Source organism: Schistocerca cancellata, chromosome 3 (assembly GCF_023864275.1).
Source record: "Schistocerca cancellata isolate TAMUIC-IGC-003103 chromosome 3, iqSchCanc2.1, whole genome shotgun sequence".
In the NCBI taxonomy this organism is placed as follows: domain Eukaryota; kingdom Metazoa; phylum Arthropoda; class Insecta; order Orthoptera; family Acrididae; genus Schistocerca; species Schistocerca cancellata.
In genome coordinates, this window is record NC_064628.1 from 599,758,489 (window position 1) to 599,779,192 (window position 20,704).

The window sequence follows — 20,704 nt, forward strand, 5'->3', positions numbered from 1 at the left end:
TTTCAGAGGTCACAGAGCAGAATTTTACTCTTAAAGGCAATGAAACAGATTCATTGTATCATTAAGTTCCACTGTTGAAATATATGACAATAGGTGCATTGCAACTGAAACAATTAGTATAGATTTATTCAATTCAGTTGACACAGAATATTGGTAGAGCCATTATTTTCAAGCTATAGGGACTTTCCTCATTTTGTACAAATATTTTATGAAGCTTTAATTGTGTTACAGGCTCTAAATTTAAACTTGATGATTTGTAATAGTTGTTAGGTTGCAGAAATGCTACTGATCAAATTTTTTATATCTTTTGGAACCTACAAACTATTAATTGTGTATACTTTTAAAGAAATTTAAAATGGAAATTTGATTTTTTGCTGTAAGTAAGAGATATCCACATATTGTTGTAATTAGAATGTTATGAAACATTTTTAACCACCAGAATACATAATTAATGTATGTGAGAGTCTAGTTCTGGACATGAAAACTGACAATGGCTGCAAGAGCAGTGTGCTGATTATGTGCTTCTCTGTATCTGCATCCAGTGACACTTATCGGCTGTGGATGACACAGTGGTTGGTCAGTACCATTGAACCACCCATGGCCTGTTTGGACAGACTAGTTTTTAGTCAGAGTCTAGTATGATATGAAACAACTGTTATTTTATATGAGTCAAGCTAATTCAGTAATAGAAACACCAACTGAACTCTTCCATGAAAATCAATATCTTTTCTGTCCACAAACCTGTGTATCTTCCCCCAGATGGCACAAATAGTTTTAGTTTGCATTTTTATTTGTCATACAGTTTCAAATTGTTGCAACAGTTCTTCTGCAACTTTTGTGACACTGGTATTTCCTGTCAAAAATTCACTTTAATTGATGATCTGGACTGAAACACTGCATGCAGTGACAAGGATAGTTGGTCAAATGACATACAGTATAAAAGAGAAGTACCATATATTACATGACCTAACAACCAATAGCATCTTTCTGCTAGTTTCGCCTGTTTTACCATTGAAGAGTGTGAGTAATTGTACATATTAGGTGACAATTTTCTGGCTATGTTTCATGTTTGATGCACAATAAACAGTACTTTCTGTAAGAAATTACTTACAATTTAGAGGAAATAAAATTTTGCCATGATCAGTCAAAATAAGATGTTGCCTATTTCCAGTTAAACATTTTTCTAATGTGGCTGACAAGTTTAATTATTCAAAATAATCAGTATGGTTTGGGCTGTACAAAGAGTTTCTGCTTTATTTATATTTGTTTATTGTATTTCATGTTATTACGAACTCCATTGATTCAGATAGGAGGAGAGTTACTTGGATATAAGATATGGAACCAGTCAGCATTTTCTTTTTCTTTTCTTTTTTGTTTATTTTTTAAAATTATTCCTTTTATTTTTGAATATTTATGGTGTAGAATATCTTCAATAATAAAAACATCATCATTATCTGGGAATCTTTCCAGCAAACCAATTGGGATTTCTCTGAACAGTTTGCCTTAATCTGTTTCTGTCATGGTAAATTTCCACTCTCACCACAGCATCCCATGCCACTCCTTTCCTTTTAAGGTCTTCTTTAATTTGGTCCAGCCACCTCTTTTGCCCAATTGGTCTTCATCTTGGCAAATTCCTTCCCCATGGGAAATTCTGTTAGGCTGCATCCATCTCACATGCTGAAACCAGTTCAGTCTTGCTGCATTGAGCCCTTTGTCCATTGTCACTTCTACTGGCAGGTTTCTCCTTATGTGCTCACTTCTCATCTGGTCACCCTTTTTCTTTTATTGAGCAGATCTGAAGAAATATTCTCAAAAACTTGCAGTTGTCTTACTTGTCACTGATTACAACTCGGCTCTCCAAATTGTAGAATGTGACGGATAGAAGAAAAGCTCTGAAAATAGTCGCTTTAGCTCCTAGAGGAACAATGTTATCCCAGAGAAGATTTCATACTAAACTGAAGAACTTGGGCTGTTTGGTTACCCTGATTCAGACCTTCAAGATGATACTCTCATTATTTGCCACAACACAACCAAGATATTCACAATCTTGATCTTATTCCCTTCCAAAAATACATTACATGGCATGGGTATTGTTCTAATTCACATTGTCATTGTCTTGCTTTCGTTCACAATTAATTCAAACTCTTTGAGTTGATATTCGGTGATACGTTCCTACGGGACCAAACTGCTGAGGTCTCAAACCTCCGATGGGGCAAACTCTTTGAACTTGGTGTTTACCACCACAGATCCAATTTCCTCTGCACCTCCAAGCTGACTTCACTCCAAATGGTGTTGCCACCTACAACTTCAAGGACATTTAGGTCTTCTTTTTCCACTCTCCTGGAGTCCTTCATTACAGCATTCACAAGTGTGATGAAGAGTGTTGGGAAAAGGGTACTGACCTGTTGCACATCTCTCTTTGTTCTGAACTACTTTTTTACACTGTTCTCACAATTATCATGCAGTGTCTGAATTTTTGTAGTTAGAGAATTTTTATTTTGATATGTTGTCTTACATGTTCTCCAAATCTACGAACACGATTATCAGGGCTTTTCCTTTCTCTCAGTATTTTTCCATTATTTGTTCAAGTGAAAAACCAAGGTCAATTATTCTTCATTAATCCTAAATCCAGGCTGCTGTTATTCAAGTTACAGGATAGCTCTCAACCTCTTTCCCAGATTCTTTTCCAAGATCACTCCATAGTTGGTACACTTCTTTTTATCCCCTTCTTTAAATACTGGTGTTGTATTTTCCCTTTTGCACTCAATGGGTACCGTGTTTTTTCACCATATGAATAGTTAAGAGTAAAATGTGTTAGATTCTTGTTAGTAGATTTACTAGAATCAACAGCTGATTTAACATTGTAATATGTGAAAGTAGATGTGGTATATTATGCAGCGGAATATTAAACTCTATATTTATGCAAATACTAATGAGAAACTCATGTCATCAGATGTGGTAGGTGAACCAGAGCAAATGCTAATCATCATATTTTGTGCTAATGCCAATACTCCAAGCCCAGATGTCCAAGGCCTGCACCTGAGTAGCAGGAAGGAAGAAATACAGATTAGCTGAACTGCTTGCACAATGTGCAAAGAACAGGGGGGGGGGGGGGGGGCTCTAGGACACAAGAGATTCTCTGAAGAGATTCTCTGTAATTACTAGATTCACAGGACACAGTTTTAAGTTATGGACAGAAGCATTCTTGAGAGAGATCGGAATAGCAAATGGTCAGGTAGGTAAAATACAGCTGTCAGATAGGTAACATACAGTTGTCAGGTAGGTAAAGTTAGTTTGTTCCATTAGAACTGTGTGGAACTGGGAGCCATTTATACACAGGTGAGAAAAACTTAAGTATGAAAGTGAATTTCATAAGATGTGTCACTGCCAAGTAATATAGCAAAATGAAACTTTGACTGTAGATAGGAAGAACAGCTACAATATAGTGCAGAAGATAAATGAGAGAAATACACAATGAGATAAACAGAAATGACACTTTCATTCAAAGAAAATCATTACACTGAAATCACAATGATTGATGATTGTCCTTTGGGCATTAACAGAAGGTGGGAGATCATTCTTAATGGGGCCTGTGATGAGCACGGACAGCAATTTATGCTGTGTGACATGATCACATGCTGGCTGCAAGGTTGGCAAGGAGTTATTGTGGTACGGTATTCCATTCCTCCATCAGCATGGTTGACAACTGCTGGATGGTCATTGGTGCATGCCAATTTACTGCAGTGTGTCTTGCCAATGCATCCCGCACATGATCAATGGGATTTAAGTTAGGGGAAGGGGCAGACCAGTGCGTTCGCTGAATATCCTCTCATTTCAAAAGCTCCTCCAGCTGCACTGTTTGATGTGGTCAATCATTGTCAACTACCTTATGTTGCAGGTCCAGCTCCATTTGGCATTATAGTCATGCTGACCTCATGCCATGTGATGTCCAACTTTCTGTGCACAGTTGAGAAGTGTCTGGCAACATGCTCCTGCTCTTTCATTCATTTCCACTGAGTAGTTAATATGTTATATTACTTTATCAAGCTTGTCTTTAAGTTTTTCAGAGCAGTGCACTTCCACAAGACTGAGAATTTTCTGTCAATATCCTTTGTTTCCTCTATGGACTTTCTTCAGTTACCAGTAGCTAGGTCATCTGCAGAAGTAAATTTCCTGTTGTCAGTGTGAAGAATATCTGCAGTATATAAACTTAAGAGAATTAGAGTGAGTAGAGTGGTGAAAGTAGAGAGCCCTGTAGCAGTCCATTCTTCAGAACTTTTGATTACTAATGCCTTGTGTAGAATAACTTGGAGATATCTGTCACAGATAATATTATTGAATAATTGAGCTTGAATTCTACAGGGGATTGTTGTTAGAAACTTCAGAAGGATTATCTTTCCCCACAAAATATCAGAAGCTGCTATTAAATCAACAAATGCTATGGACAATAGAAGAATGATTGCTGGTAATGTATGTAGGAGTTACCTTCAGATTGCCCTTTATGTGTCCTCTGAGTGGTACCAAATAAGCATTAATAACCTGACAGCCATACAATATTTGTTGATCTTCTGGCCATATTATTTGGCTTTTACAATTTGATTTGATTAGTAAATTTTTCAGATGTGTAGCAATTATTACATATTTTTTAGTTATTATTTGGGCTGAAAATAACTCATGTTTACCCCAATGCTAGTGCACTATTTGACTATGATGGACAATTTACTAAAAATGAAGGGCTTCCCAATGAAACTACTGCAGCATAGTCAAAACAACCTTGACAAAACTACCTTGGGTATGTGTGGGCCCACTAACATACTGCCAAGGTCGTTTTGACCACACAGCAGCAGAAGTTTCATAGCGCCAGAGCACACATTTCCAAGGTTTTTTTGACTACAGTGCAGACATTTTGCTTGGAAGTCCTTACACATCCTCCATACAGTCTCCATATCTTCCCATGCAATTTCCATATTTTTGGAACCCTGAAGAAAGACATTTGTGGCCAACAATTTGCTTCAGATGATTAGGAAAGTGCATGCCTGGGTGTAATCATGTTTCTAGAGACAACCACAAACATTTTCCCATAAAGACACTGACCATCTTGTCTGACAGTGGCATAAATGTATTACCAATTAGGGTGACTACTTTTGAATATAATAAACAGTTTACTTACTTTTTTCATCTGTCTCATTTTCATTTTAATACCCCTACTAGTTGATAAACTACAATTAAGTAATGTGAGATGAAGAACAGGTTAAAGACTAAACGGAGTGAAACAAATGTCCTTATGTAGTATCTCCTAAGCAGATTGTCATCAGTGATAGGTAAAATTTAGTGCACCATACTGAAGAAATGTTTTTCTAGAGTAATGTTTTCCTTCATGCATTCAACAACCCAAAACATTTTCACTTGTACTGTGATCTAGAGAACAATATGAGTAAGTTAGTATGAGAAACATTCTTAAGACTCTGATCACATTGGGTGACATATTTTATACCCTATGAGTTTTAGATCTGCAGACTTCGCAGGAGAGTCTCTGTGCACTTTGGAGGGAAAAAGCTGAGCAAAAATTGGCCAGTGAGGTGTAATTGAGTTAAGCATCAGAACACTGATGGCTGCAAAAAGAGAAGCCATGTCTCCACAATATCTTTTCTTCCATGAGTGCTAGTTCTGCAAGGTATGCAGGAGAGCTTCTGTGAAGTTTGGAAGGTAGGAGACAAGGTACTAGTGGAATTAAAGCTGTGAGGATGGGTCGTGAGACATGCTTGGGTACCTGAGTTGGTAGAGCACTTGCCTGCAAAAGACAAAGGTCTTGAGTTTGAGTCTTGGCCCGACACACAGTTTTAATCTGCCAGGAAGTTTCATATCAGTGTACACTCCACTGCAGAGTGAAAATCTGATTCTGGAGATCTAATCATAGTTTTGATATATCTGGAAAATATCTACACTATTTCTAAGTGTAAGGGACCACAACAGCTCTTGTCTGTGTGTGTGTTTGTGTGTGTACATACTCATTAACAATAGCTTTTTTTTTCAGGTTCTGAAGGCATACATGGAACTTGGAAATCCACGCTCATTGATTGCCTTGGACTTGGACAGCTCAGATAATTTGACTGATGATGCTCTCCACAAATTCCTTTCTCGCCATGGACATCAGCTGTGGGGAATAGCACTCTCTGGAATGCCACACATCACTGATCAACTGTGGATGTCAGTACTTCCCATTCTCACAAATGCCAAGTAGGTACATTTTCAGTGCTCATTAATATATTGCCTGAAAAATAATGTATGAGTCTCTCATATTCATGCATATCTTCCATTTCACTGTTATTTTATTCTTGATTTAGAGGCACAAAAGAAGCTGAATCATGGTTTAAGCCCATATATGGGATACTTTTGTATCAGTACTCATCTAAACTTCAGTAGTTGGGATTCTATCTGGAAGTCATGTCAAAGATGACACAGAACAATGCATTTTTTCTTATAAATAGTATGCTTTTGTTTGTTGGTTAACACAGCTTTACCCTGTATTCCTGATAAAGTTGAATACATGACTGATAAAAAGCTTTCTAAAGCCAAGATTATATAAATACTTTTTTTGTTTTCAACAACTGATTGCAAAAGACTTCGTTGTCAACCTCTGTTCTTCAAAATTTTTCTTACAAAATGTGTTCATTGTAAGTTGGAACTTCATGCCAAGTTGTCATATTAGTGGGTAAAATGTACACATTATTCATTGAGTTGTACCATATGCACTATCTAAGTCGAATTGTCATTGATTGGAACATGTCTAGCTAATGTAAACAGATGTGCTGCTGTGCATTTTATTATATATAATGATTTTTATGATGTAACATTCATCTATGAGTGCTACATATATGAACAGTGTCATGTGCACAAGATGGTTTTGATTGTAAATATTTTATTTCTGACAAGCCTTTGTATAAAATGCTACATTTTATTCACTAGCATGACAACTTAAGATGGGGTTCAAACTCATGTTTTGTAACACATTTCAAACACATTTTGTAACAAGAATTTTGAAGACCTGGAGAAGACAGCAAAGTCTGCTGAAATTAGTTGTTGGAAACAGAGACATATTTATGCAAACTTGGCTTTAGAAAGTTTTTACCAAGTAAAACCTTCACATTTATGAATATGAGAATATTCAGTGATATGTGATTATCTTGCATATCTCATTCCTTGAGAATACTAAATTTCTTCATTATAACCAAAATTGTTATTCATCATGTGTATGACCTTTAATTAATTTTTATTTAATCAAACATAGATGTTATTCTGTTGACTTAGTATATTATATTGCCAGATTTATATCTTACTTTGGAAAAATAATGGAAACAATAAACATTTAAGAATATAATGGATCTAATAAGTAAAGCTAAAGCATTTAAATTCAAATCACAAATTGAAGTTCCAGTTTTTTGAACAAATTTGTGCAAAGAACAAATATCGAAACTAATGTTAGCATTGTATTTCATTTGCCTCAGGCAGTGGTATAGTTCTGAAGCACTGTCAGGGGAGAGAGTAATTAAATGAAAAGGACTCTTGAATTTGTTATCAGCTTCTCAATATGTACATATATGTGTGTTAGCTTTTTAATTTTTTACAGCCATAAATATTTTGATGTGTAATAATGGCAGCTGTCATAAATAATGGAAACATCCTCATCAGCATACTGCTTTTACTAAGGGAAACCATTTCTTTCTTTCAAATTCACTAATGAAAGTCTGTAGTATTCCAGAGATCTACCCTGCTTCAGCTTCCCATACATGCATAAACTTTCTTGTGTTCAAATTCGCTGTTTATTTTAGCAAAATACTATTTCAGGATCATTGTTATGGGCACCCCTGAGCGCCTAGGAGTAAACATCCATGTTGATCAGTTAATGGATGGTATAGCTAATAACTGTCCGAACTTGGAACGACTGGAGCTACGCTGGGATCCAGAGAACTTGCGGTTTTCTGACAAGAGCCAAAAAGCCATAGACATCTTGCGTGTCAAATGCCTCAAACTCCGTTGCCTTGTGCTCAGGTGAGATACGTAATACTGTACCAGATTATCAGTGCATCTTCCGTATAATAGCATTAGGGATTTAAGTACCTTCATAGTCTATTGTTTCAACTTCTATACTTTAAAAATCAGTTATAATGTGTCCTTCAAAAAGTTATATTTTTTTGTAACTTAACAATACTGTTGTGCACCATTTTGTTTTCCAGAAACATTCAAATTATTGCATCAGTGTGAATTTATCATATTTCTGCATTACGTGCAGCAGTTTATTGTGTGGAGCTGTTTACTGTTTCACAGCATGTGCTAATAGTGCAAACGTTTTATCAGAATGGAGACAGTTAAACAATAACTGTAAAGTATCTCCATGCAATTCTAGCGCACAGTGAAGCACCTAATGAATCCACAGTTTGCAGACTTATTGTAAAGTTCAATGGAACAGGTTCAACTGTGAATGTTAAGAGTTGTGGGTGGCCTCATTAGAGTTGATATGGGGAGAAAATTGTGGTGGTTCATGACAATGTGGCTATTAGTCTAGTGAAGTCAGTTCTTCACATTAGGCACAGGACATACATCAGTACAGCAAATTCTCAGGTGTAATATCCATTGCCAATATTACAGAATTCAGTTACCTCAGCAGCTGAAATAAGACGATCGTGAGAAAAAACAATATTTTGTTGAGTGGTTGGGTGAAGATGATGGGAAGAAAATGGTTTTATGAGGAACCTCTTCTTTAATCATGAGGTGCACTTCCACTTAAATGCATTTGTGAATAAAGAGAACTGCTGTATCTAGGGGTCAGAAAATGCTTTTATAATTTAAGAGTGTGGATGCATCCACAGAAAATGGTGTGCTGTGACTTTTGGACAGATGGTATCACCGGTCCTTACTTTTTTGAAGTTGAGGTGGTACAAGCTGACAATTAATGATAAGTGATACTGTGTGATGACAAGAGGTTTTTTGCGGCCTCATTTCAATTGAAGGGATGTTCATGAGTTATGCTTTCAGCAGGATACACTTCCTGCAAAGCAATTGAGTTGCTCAATGAGCAGTTCTGGTTCACCTCATCTCACATAATAGTCACCAACAATGATCACCAAGCTCATGTGCCTCCTTATTGTTTTTTCTTTGGGATTATCTTAAATGATTGGTGTATATCATTCAACCCTAAAATATTCACCATGAGTTAAAGGAGGAAATTGGACATGATGGTGATGAAATGAACCTGGGATCTTGTCTGGGAGTTATAATGAATTTCATAGATAAAGTTCATGGATACTAGCACAGTGGGGTATGTTATATACCAGACACCATTTTCCATTTGTGAAATGGGGAGGCATGTAAGAACATGTTTATCCATTTTGATGAACCCTTTACCTTAAGCTCTCAAATATATGCCATTTGTATGTAAAATTTCAATTGAGTCTCCTTTTTACACAGAGTGAATTATGCAAAACTTGCACCACAAACATATAGGAAATGGGAAGTGCTGTTGATGTGCAGTTTCCATAGAATGGATTGGAAGTCAGGGACTCATATTGTTAGCCAAAAAATAGATTGTAATAATACTTAGAAAGTGTATTTTTTGTGCAAACACACACTTTTTTAAATGTAACAATGCCTATTGACATTAACAAACTAAAAGTAGGGTAAATTAGAATGTCAGTGGTGTTGGTTGCAGGATTCTAGTGTGAGTTGTTTATGAGATGCATTTTGAAAAGTTTCCACATCAACACTAGTTTGTGCCATTCAACCTGTGTAGCTGCTAGGTACAATGTTGTTATGTTTGTTTACACTGTGCTTGTGTGTTCATTGATTGCACTGCAACTTGCTAGTCAGTTAATGCATGACAGTTCATGCAGTAGGTCATGAGTGGACAATGGGTTTTAAAAATGTAGAAAAAGATAACATTCTCATGGTGTATGGAGATTGCAGAAGGAATGCAGTTCATTCTCGTACAGTGTATGCAGCAAAATAGTCCAATTGATGTCAACCATCTTGGCAGTTATTTATCAACCTCTTCAGTCAGTTACATGAAAGTGGTAGGTAACACCTAGAGAACATAACAGAAGGAATCGCAGCAGAAGTGGCAGAGTCAGGAAAGGGTGCTATGCATTCTGCATTGACATAGGTTCCATCCATATCACATCTCTCTCCATCTAGAGCAGCATGAAAACAATTATGAGAATCATGTTAACTTCTGTACATGGGTACTAAAACAGGATACTCCAGATGTACCATGCATCTTGTTTAGTGATGAAGTCACATTTACCAACTGTGGCCAGGCAAACCACTGAAACATGCACTGTTGGTCTGTTGACAATCCCAGCTGGCTTTTTCAGGTGGAACACCACATTCATGTAGTGTAAATGTGTGGTGTGGGATAGTGAACTATCAGCTCATAGGCCGATATTTCATAAATGGAACACTAAAAGTGCACAAGTATCACAGTCTCCTAACAGACATTCCTCTGTAGACTAGAGGAACCTGTGGCACCAACATGATGACTGTCCAGCCCATAGTGTGTGAAGTACTACATCATGTCTTCACAAATTGTTTCCATATCATTGGACTGGACACAGGGGACCTGTACCTGGGTTGGCCCATTCCCAGGATGTGATGCCAGTAGACTTTTTTCTGTGGGGGAACCTGAAAGATGCTGTCTGTAAGGACATACCAACTACATTCAATTATATGCAGTGATGTATTACTACAGCCTGTGCAGACACCTCCAATGAAATCTTAGCACATGTGCAGCATTTGCTCCGTACGAGACTAGAAGGGTGTATTGCCACTGCTGTGGTTATTTTGAACACAAGCAGTGATGATCAGGTCAATTGTTTTGTTACTGATCAGAATACATGTAGCATGTGCTACCAAATGTACTATACAAGTGCCATTGTGAAAACTTTTCAAAATATGATATTTCATAAATGACTCACACTAGGATGCTCTAACAAAGACCACTGACATTTTAATTTAACCTACTTTTAGTTTATTAATGCCAATAGGCATTGTTTTATTTTTAAAAAGTGTATGTTTGCATAAAAGATACACTTTATAAGTATTATTACAATCTATTTATTGGCTAATAACATGAGCCCCTGACTACCAATCTGCTCTCTGAAAACCACACATCAATAGCACTTTTGATTTCCGTAATATTTGTGGTGCAAGTTTTAGGTGATACACCCTGTATATAGAAATCGTACTGAATGGTGACCCACAAAGAATGTAACTTTTGAGATGCCTACCATTTCTGTTCTGGTAACTTGAGAGCATTGTAAGTTGCATGATTTTCATCTGTTTTCTTTGAGGTAGCAGAGGAGTGCCTCATGATGGAACAGCATGTTATCATAGTGAAACTTTATTACAAATGTGGTGAATGTTGTGACTGTTTGTGAACTTCACAGAATGTTTGGGTATTGTAATGCACCGAATATATGGACTGTGGTGAGATTTATTGATGCATTTGAGAAAACCACTTTTGTTTGTACACTTTAAACTCTCAAAGGATTCTTGCATTAGTCATTCTGCAGAAAACATTACCATCATGAGTGATAATATTGCTGTAGCATTTGCTCATGGGTGCTTGCAAAGCAAAGAAAGGAGAACAATTTCATCAAGAAAATAGTGTTCACTGATGCACTTTCTCTTGAATGGCTTCATCAACGAGCCAAATTGTAGGACTTGCAGCACAGAAAACCCTTAAGTTATTATGGAGAAGTCCTTACATCAACAAGTGACTGTGAGATGTAGCATTTGGGCTGAGTGTTTAATTGGACTCTCTCCTTCTAAGATGGTGCCAGAAATGCATTAATAATTGACAGCAAACACTACCACAATATCTTAACAGAGTTTTTATGACGAGAACTGGATCATGTGAATAACGATGGGGTTTGGTTTTCAACAACACACTGCTACCTTTCATGCATCAATTGCAATGGACTTGTTCGAGAGAGGTTCCTAGGCTGGGCAATTCCTCCAATGTTGACTGAATAGGCCAACCACATTTAGTGATAAGATAGTAAGTATGTGGTCTCTTTCTATATGAGTATTTGAAATCTCATGTGTATAGCAGCAATTCACAATCACTCTCAGAAATCAAGGCCAAGTTTTAGCATATGATTTCAGAACTAGAGATGCAAGTATGCTGGAAAGTTATGGAAAATTTCATCAAAAAGTGACATTGTGGCTGCAGAGTCATGGATAGCATTTGAGTAATATCATATTTCATGTATGATCACAGGTGGCGTGCAGTGCAATAACATGTAAATTATTTAGTTTCATCGATAAATTTTTACGTTATTAAGCACTAAAAAGTTGCATTCTTTATGGGGCACCCTTTATATTATCTGTAGCCTGAGAAAACTTTTGGCTTAACGAGACCTCTTTGTGTGTGTGTGTGAGAGAGACAGAGAGAGAGAGAGAGAGAGAGAGAGAGAGAGAGAGAGAGAGAAAGATGAAAGTAAAAAGACAGTAATTTTTAATTAATGTTATTAATTTGTAGCAGAAATAAATGCATAGCATATATTAGCCTTTTCATGATATGAATTTGTATATTCTGAGCATATATGAATCTGTCCACATGTTAATCAACTATTACCTCATTCTGATCTTAATATTCATTGTAGGCCAGTGAATGTAATTTAATGGTTTACTCATTGAGCACCAAACAGACATAATTATTAATCAGCTGTACTCTGGTGCTGGTCCCAGAGTATAGGTTTTACAAAACTGTTTGCCTTCTGGTTTCATTATATTTCACATTGTTTGACACTGCCATCCTTGACTGAAAATTCTATGGATCTGAATGATTTTGCCAATGCTGACTGATCTAAGAAATCATAATGATGGAAACCTCCCACCAAATAAAATATTAAAAATATCACATAAAACCATAACAGAAGAAATTTTCAATCTTGTATTTTCATATTTTGGACTTTTACTGATAGATTATATTCTTAGTTTCACTGATCCATCATATCAGGCAGCATTATAAGTTCTCTTGTTCATTTGTCAATAATCACTACAAACCCACTTGGGTATTTTAAAATCTGGGTATTGTTATGCGGAATGTGCCTTTCAAGGATCATATGTTAGTTTCCTTGTAATCTTATAATGTGACTGTATATGCAAAATATTTCCTTCACGCGTCTGCGGTGTCATATGATGATAGGCTGAGGAGGTGGGCCAAATGGACAGAATTGTTGAATTACACCAATCCATTTTTAGTTAGCAATTGGCTGTGGATTAGGCTCATTAAGAAGTATTATAAAGCTTTCAAGTAGATGATAGATAAGGTATGCCAGCTTACTGAGTGTCATTTATAGTACCATGGCTGGGCTGGTTAAGTTATTAAATGGCACAATGGGGCTTTTCAGTCAGCAAGGTGTATAAAGATGAATTACATCTTTTTGGTGGTACCATACTAATATTGGTATAAGTACTTTAATTGAGAAAACATTGTCTCACTGTCAAAATATTTTTATGGCTGACTACAGTGACTTTGGTTTTTATGGGTGCAATAGTAAGTCACAATTACATTTCTGTTAATGCACATTAGTGTATCTATAATATAGGTGCATTATTAACTAGTAGTTTAGATGACTGTCTTAAGTGTACTCCCTGACAGATTCCCAATGAATTCTGAAAGTGCACTCAGCTGCTGCATGCTTTTTCGACAATAAGACATAGTTTTTACACAACTGTTAAAACTAGGGTGTCCATTCATCCCATATTTGCCAGAACAGTCCCTTTCTTTTTTTATTTGTTCGTGATTCTGCTTGGCTAAAGCACATTACACTACCAGATGTTTGACTTGCAATTTGCTGTGCATTGTTCCAAGTATATGGGCCTGGAAGTGCCACTTGTATGAGTTGCTGTACAGTCTTTATTTTTTTTATTGTTTACATTTCGACTGCTGATAGTACTGAACCATGTTCACTGTTTCATCATGCCAAAACGAAAGTGTAGTTTCAACATCAATGTAGAAACTGTGAGTTTACATTTATCATAGGCAGTGCAGAAACTGTAGAATGTGCATTGTGCAGATCAAACTTTGGTGTTGGATGGTGGAAGATCTGGTACTGTGAATCACATTAAGACAAAGAAACACCATTTGAGTTTTCAAACAAAAATGTACTTGTCATCTTGGAAATTCAGGTTTTCTACCAGTAATCCACATCACACTTGCATGTTATTTCAATTATGTAATCCACGATCTGCATCTGGTGCCCCTCGAGGGCTCAGAGAACACCTGATGAAGACTGTGAGTTATGTGATCAAAATACAATGCAAGTATGATGCAGATTACCTACAGAAAACCCAATTTTCCAATATGATAGCACCATGCTGGGAAAGCCTGAAAGCCTACGAAAATGTGCTTCTTGGTAAAAAGCATAAAAGTGAAAAGTATGGTGATAAGGCAGGAGAACAATTGTAAAAAATCATTTGGGATCATCTGAGTGAATGAAACAAAGGCAAACTTCTATTTTTAGGGAAATCAATTTCAGTAGCTGCTGTGTAATATTTATTTGCTTGTATTTATATATAATAGAGGGAAACATTCCACGTGGGAAAAATATATTTAAAAAGAAAGATGATGAGACTTACCAAACAAAAGTGCTGGCAGGTTGATAGACACACAAACAAACACAAACATACACACAAAAATCTAGCTTTCGCAACCAACGGTTGCCTCGTCAGGAAAGAGGGAAGGAGAAGGAAAGACAAAAGGATATGGGTTTTAAGGGAGAGGGTAAGGTAAGTCTTTCTGCTCCCGGGATTGGAATGACTCCTTACCCTCTCCCTTAAAACCCATATCCTTTTGTCTTTCCTTCTCCTTCCCTCTTTCCTGACGAGGCAACCGTTGGTTGCGAAAGCTAGATTTTTGTGTGTATGTTTGTGTTTGTTTGTGTGTCTATCGACCTGCCAGCGCTTTTGTTTGGTAAGTCTCATCATCTTTCTTTTTAAATATATTTTGCTTGTATTTAGATATTTATGCACATCAAGCTGGGCTGTTTTGGCTTACAGTGTCATTTTCAAGTGCACCTGTGGATGTTGTTAATAATGAATCTAATTTACATCTTACTTATGGTCAAGTGATAGTTTTATAGACATTTCTATTTATGTCTAGGTGAAGTTGACAATATATGGCATCTGTAGGTTGACTATGAGCTTCTGATTGTGAAATATTGTTACTATAATCACACAGTTGTTATAATATGAATTTTTGATGATAATAGTTGTTTGACAGCAGTTTGACAGTTGGGATCCTTAGATGCTATATGTTTACAGACTTTTTATCTTTGGGAGCCCAGGGTGGTATGTTTATTGCATGATATTATATGGTTAAAAAATTTTGTGGATGTATTATCTGTGATCTCACACGTTTGTTCTTCCTCATGGTCAGAAATTATGTTTCAGGTCAGTTTGTTCATTGAGTAAGTCATTCAGGAAATTTTTCATATGAGTGTGTATCTCCAATTCTTCCAAAATGTTAATAGTATGTCCTTTACAAATTTTGCATAAAATTTGTACAATGTTTTCAACGTATTCTGCAGGCCCTACTGAGAAGAAAGGAGCAAACTTGTACATCCGTTAAATTTTGTCAATGCATTTTTCCCCATTAATTATCACAGATTTTTCTCTGAACTTCTTAGAAAGTCCTGTTTGTTAATAAAAATTAAATGGCCACCCTGGTTGAAACATAACATGTGGTTATAATTAAAGTGCAGCTACTCATGGAAGTTGTGGGCTGTAATTATCAGTGCAGTGAAACTTAGTAGATATGCTAATGTGTTAATGTGGAATCAATTTATGCCAGAAGAAATGCAAGAAAGATGTGTAGAAATGTTTCCATATGTAATTAATTAGGAAAGGGGCATGGGTAGGAAAGGTCAAACAAGTGAGAAAGGCATAATGTTGATTTTATTATTAACTGCCGCCTGCACAGTTTGTTCAATATGAACACTGGAGACACCAGCAAGATACTGCATCAATAAAGTGATGCAGCAGTTCCACTGTAATCTGAGCAATGTGTTCCTGTATACTGACCGGCTTTCAGAGTGGGTAGAGACTGAATGTGTACCTGGTATAGATATCCCCAGAGTCAAAAGTCAGATGGATTCCAATCAGGTGATCCTGCAGGACATGCAACTGTAAAACCTCTGTAGGTAACAAGGTCATGGAAGGCTGCATTAAGCAGAGCTTTCACTGAGCAAGCAATATGAGTTGTTGCATCATTTTGCATGAAAACAGTGGTTTCCACGCAGTTGTGCTCTTCCAAAGCTGAAGTCATGTGCTGTACAAGGAGGTCTCGATAGTGTGCAGGTGTTATAGTATGCCCAACAGGCCCTCTAAGTGTATTTTCTTCAAAGAATATTAGATTTAGAATAAAGGTGCTTATGAATCGAAACCACAAAGTCACATACAGTGAGTGCAATGGCTCTTCATGCACAACATGAGGGTTATCAATGTCCAAAATGCAGCAGTTCTGTGTATTCACTGCAACCTGTAGTGTTAAATGTTCCTTGGTGCTCCACAGAATATTTCCCAGCTGCATGTCATCAACTTTGATCCAAGCCGGAAACCAAAGAGCAAATTCAGAACATTGTGGAGGACTGTGAGGTTTCATTTGCTGCACTATCTGGATCTTGTACAGGTACTGGTCTATGGTAGACCATGTAATTTTACATGCTGTTTACCATGGGACAGACAATTCTTGTGGTACCATAGAAGCACTAACAATACCCGGGCCATATTCTGCATGATCAGTGACAGCAACAGCGACATTGTCAGTAACTACCACCAGGATAGGACGTCTTCCCATTCCAGGTTCCGCACAAAGCTCACCTGTGCTTACAGTTTCATTATCATCTTCTTTAAACCACTTAACAATGTTGGGCCTCTCCTAAGACCTTTCAGTCAGCAATGCTCTCTCAATTCAGCACTGTAATTGCTGTTGTTCACATAAAATGCTTTCATGGTCAGCATACACTCTCTCTTCTTGATAGCCATACTGTTCACTCATGTTATGACTTGTCAAATGACAGTGTGGATGTCATACTGTCATACAAACAGTATGCAGATGATATTTGCAACTGGTGAACAGAATTAGAACTAGTCTTTTCCAGTATAAATTGGTCCCACATTAATGTTTTAGCATAACTATCAAGTTTCACTGCCATATGATAATTATTGCCCACACTGGACATCTGTGAGTAGGTGCACTTTTGTTATAACCACTTGGTAGATGATAAATGTTCAATATCTGTTACTCATTTATGCTGATTTTTAGATTCCTTGAAACATGACAGCCTTTATTCTGCTTAGCACTGATATATTTAATAAGTATGTTTCATTTTAAATCACTTTGTATCCATTTCCCAAGGAACTTTGTTGCACCTTTACTTGGATTTTGTTGACTGTTCATGTTGTCACTAGCACCATGTATTTATTTCATCTACCCAATGATAAAGGTGTGTGGGCACAGTATGTATGAACCCAACATAAAAATCTACAATAAATATGATGAGACATTCAGTTTAACTAAACAAAAATTTTCTATTTATTTATTTTCCTTTCTCTATGACCCTTCATCATCATTCTCTTCTAAGCAGGGGTCAAAAATAGGGGGATGAGAGTAAACACCTACTTGATACCATTAAGTGCTCCTTTGAAACCTACCAGTGCTACCTTGTGTTGCAGAGGGTGCCTTAAACAGATATTTATATCCACCAACAGGATTGTAATTAAAGAAAAGAAACTGCTCTATTTATGTGATCTAAAAAGTGAGCATAGATTCATGTGTAATGTCCAGTAAACAGATGACAAACACAAATAAAGGTATTTATAGATGAAAGTTAATTACAGTGGTATGGAAAGGATAGATTGCTACTCACCACAAAGAAGAGGCACTGACTCACAGACAGACTCAATGAAAAACAAAGCTAGAAATATTTCATCTAATGGAAGTGAGAAACACACACATTCACACAAGGAAAATTCACACATAAATGACCACTGTCTCTAGGCACTGAGACTCAACCGAGGTTGAAGAAAGACAAACCTATGTTTACATTATTTGTATATTCAAAGAAACAGTGATGACTGGAATATTCTCTTTGATCTTCTGAAGGCAGTAGAAATAAGATACAGGGAATGAATAGTTATTTGCATCATTTATCGAAATTAGACTGTGGAGTGGTAAGCAGCAGTTGAGAAGAAAGGGAGACAGAGTATTAGCATATCTTCAATGTTATTCAATCTGTACATGGAGGAGGCAGTAAAGGAAACAAAGGAAAAATTTGGAAAAGGGATTAAAGTTCAGGGAAAAGAAATAAAAAAATGAGATCTGCAAATGACATAATGGAGTCCTGTCAGAGACAGCTCAAGACTTGGAAGAGCAATTGAACAGAATGGATGGTGTATTGAAAAGAGGTTATAAGGTAAACATCAGCTGAAGTAAAACAAAGACAATGGAATGAAGTCAGATTAAATCATGTGATTCTGAGGGATTTAGTTTAAAAAGTGAGACACTAAAAGCAGTAGATGAGTTTTGTTATTTGGACTATAAAATAACTGTTGCTAGTTGAAGTAGAACTGTTATAAAATGCATACTGGCAACAAATACTTCACTGGGATAGCTGAAAATTTAATAAAAACTAATTTTAGTTCAAATCAGCATCAAGTGGTCAAAAAGTGCAACAGTAATAAATTTTTAATGTTTGTGGACCAAGTAAGCAGGGAGGAGACATTGAAAGCTGTCAGAGAACTAAAGACAACATACTCAGCAGGAATTGATGGTATACCAAACAGAATTCTAAAATTCTGTATCCAAAATATAATTGACCCCCTTACTCACTTATGCAACTGTTCCCTAGAGTCAGGCATCTTTCCAGATCAACTAAAAACATCAAAAGCCATCCCTATTTTCAAAGCTGGTGACAAAGATGAAGTAATAAACTATCGTCCCATTACATTAACATCCTGTTTTTCAAAAGTAATAGAAAAAATTATATGTAGTAAGTTGTTAAAGTTTATAAACAAAAATAGTGTGCTATCTAATACTCAACATGGCTTTAGAAGCAAGAAATCAATGGAGACAGCAATCGATGAATGCATATCTACTGTATTAAAAACAATAGATGAAAAACAACAAACAACAGGTATTTTTTTGGACCTAACCAAAGCCTTTGATCTGGTAAACCACAAAACCCTATTGAAGAAGCTAGAGCACTATGGAATTAGGGGGTTGGCAAATGATTGTATTCATTCATTTCGTAGCGACCGTAAACAAAAAGTATCCATCAGACATATAGATGATAAAGCACGAATAATCACAGAATATGTATCATCAGAAAGCCCAATCACTTACGGGGTACCGCAAGGGTCGGTAATGGGACCCCTACTTTTCTTGTTATATATCAATGATTTGGATATACATATTGATTCCCAAAAAGTAATACTGTTTGCTGATGACACAACAATACTGGTAAAAGCAGCAAAAAATGAAAATATACAAGAAGAAGTAAACATAGTTACAAAACATCTAAGTAATTGAACAGCAGAGAATCAGTTGATAATAAACTACAACAAAACAATAGCCTTAATTTCCATAACCACCAAAACACCACATTGATATATCCAGAAAAAAAAATCAATCAACACCCTATTGCAAATGATGAGGCTACAAAATTTCTCAGCATCTGGATACAAAGAGACTTAAAATGGGACAAATACATAGAACAAATTAATGCCAAGCTGAGCACGGGCTGTTATCTTCTTAGGGTTCTCAAATGATGCATAAATGAACAGGCACTATTGTGTGCCTATTATGCGTACTTCAATGCCCATCCCAAGTGTGGACTCATATTCTGGGGAAATTCCCCAGCAGCTCAAGGGACTTTCAGAATACAAAAAAGAGCCATTAGGATTATGGCAGGGAGTGGTGCTCAACAGTCCTGCAAACCAATGTTTAAAGCACCTCTACCGTGTATGTTTATTGTTGACACACTAATGTACGTAAAAAAGTATATGATTGGAAATTATGATAATACTTTAAAAAACAAAGATATACATGGTTATAATACTCAAATAAAATATAACTTGCATGTACCCCCAGCCAGTACCAGTTTGTATCAGAAAGGTACATGCTATCTGGGTATTAAACTCTATAATAGACTATCAAATAGTATAAAATCCTTACAAAATATTAGTGCTTTTGAAAGATCTGTCAGAGAATATCTATAGTACCACTGTTTCTACTCAGTAAAGGAATACTTGGACCAGAATAACTGTTAAGAACTAAAACTACTGTAATTTGTAACATTGTATCATTGTAAGAACTACAACTATTGAAATTGGTAGCATGTTGAAAAATGATTATTTAAATATGTATCATTTTGAACTTAGTAATAAGTGCAATATCACCCTGTACACTGTACTACATATGATCAAAGGACTCAATAAATAAATAAACAAATAAAACTTCCGAAAATGAGGAACTTTTAATATCAAATATAAATTAAAGTGTTATGAAGACTATTCTGAAGGTATTTTCCTGGAGTGTAAACTTTTGTGGGTGTGAAACATGGATGTTCAGCAGTTTAAACAAGAAGAGAATGGAGCATTTGAGATATGGTGCTACAGAATAATCATGAGGATTAAATGCATG

At 36.3% G+C, this 20,704-nt stretch overlaps 1 protein-coding gene across 3 annotated transcripts in view; it reads left to right on the forward strand.

Moving 5' to 3' along the window:
* LOC126175491 (F-box/LRR-repeat protein 2) overlaps positions 1-20,704 on the forward strand; it is a 708,226-nt gene that overhangs the window by 663,310 nt on the left and 24,212 nt on the right. For all 3 annotated transcript variants that reach the window (XM_049922311.1, XM_049922313.1, XM_049922312.1), the window contains 2 exons: positions 6,035-6,237; positions 7,846-8,049. In XM_049922311.1, coding sequence (XP_049778268.1) covers positions 6,035-6,237; positions 7,846-8,049 — 407 coding nt within the window. The remainder of the gene's footprint in view (positions 1-6,034; positions 6,238-7,845; positions 8,050-20,704) is intronic.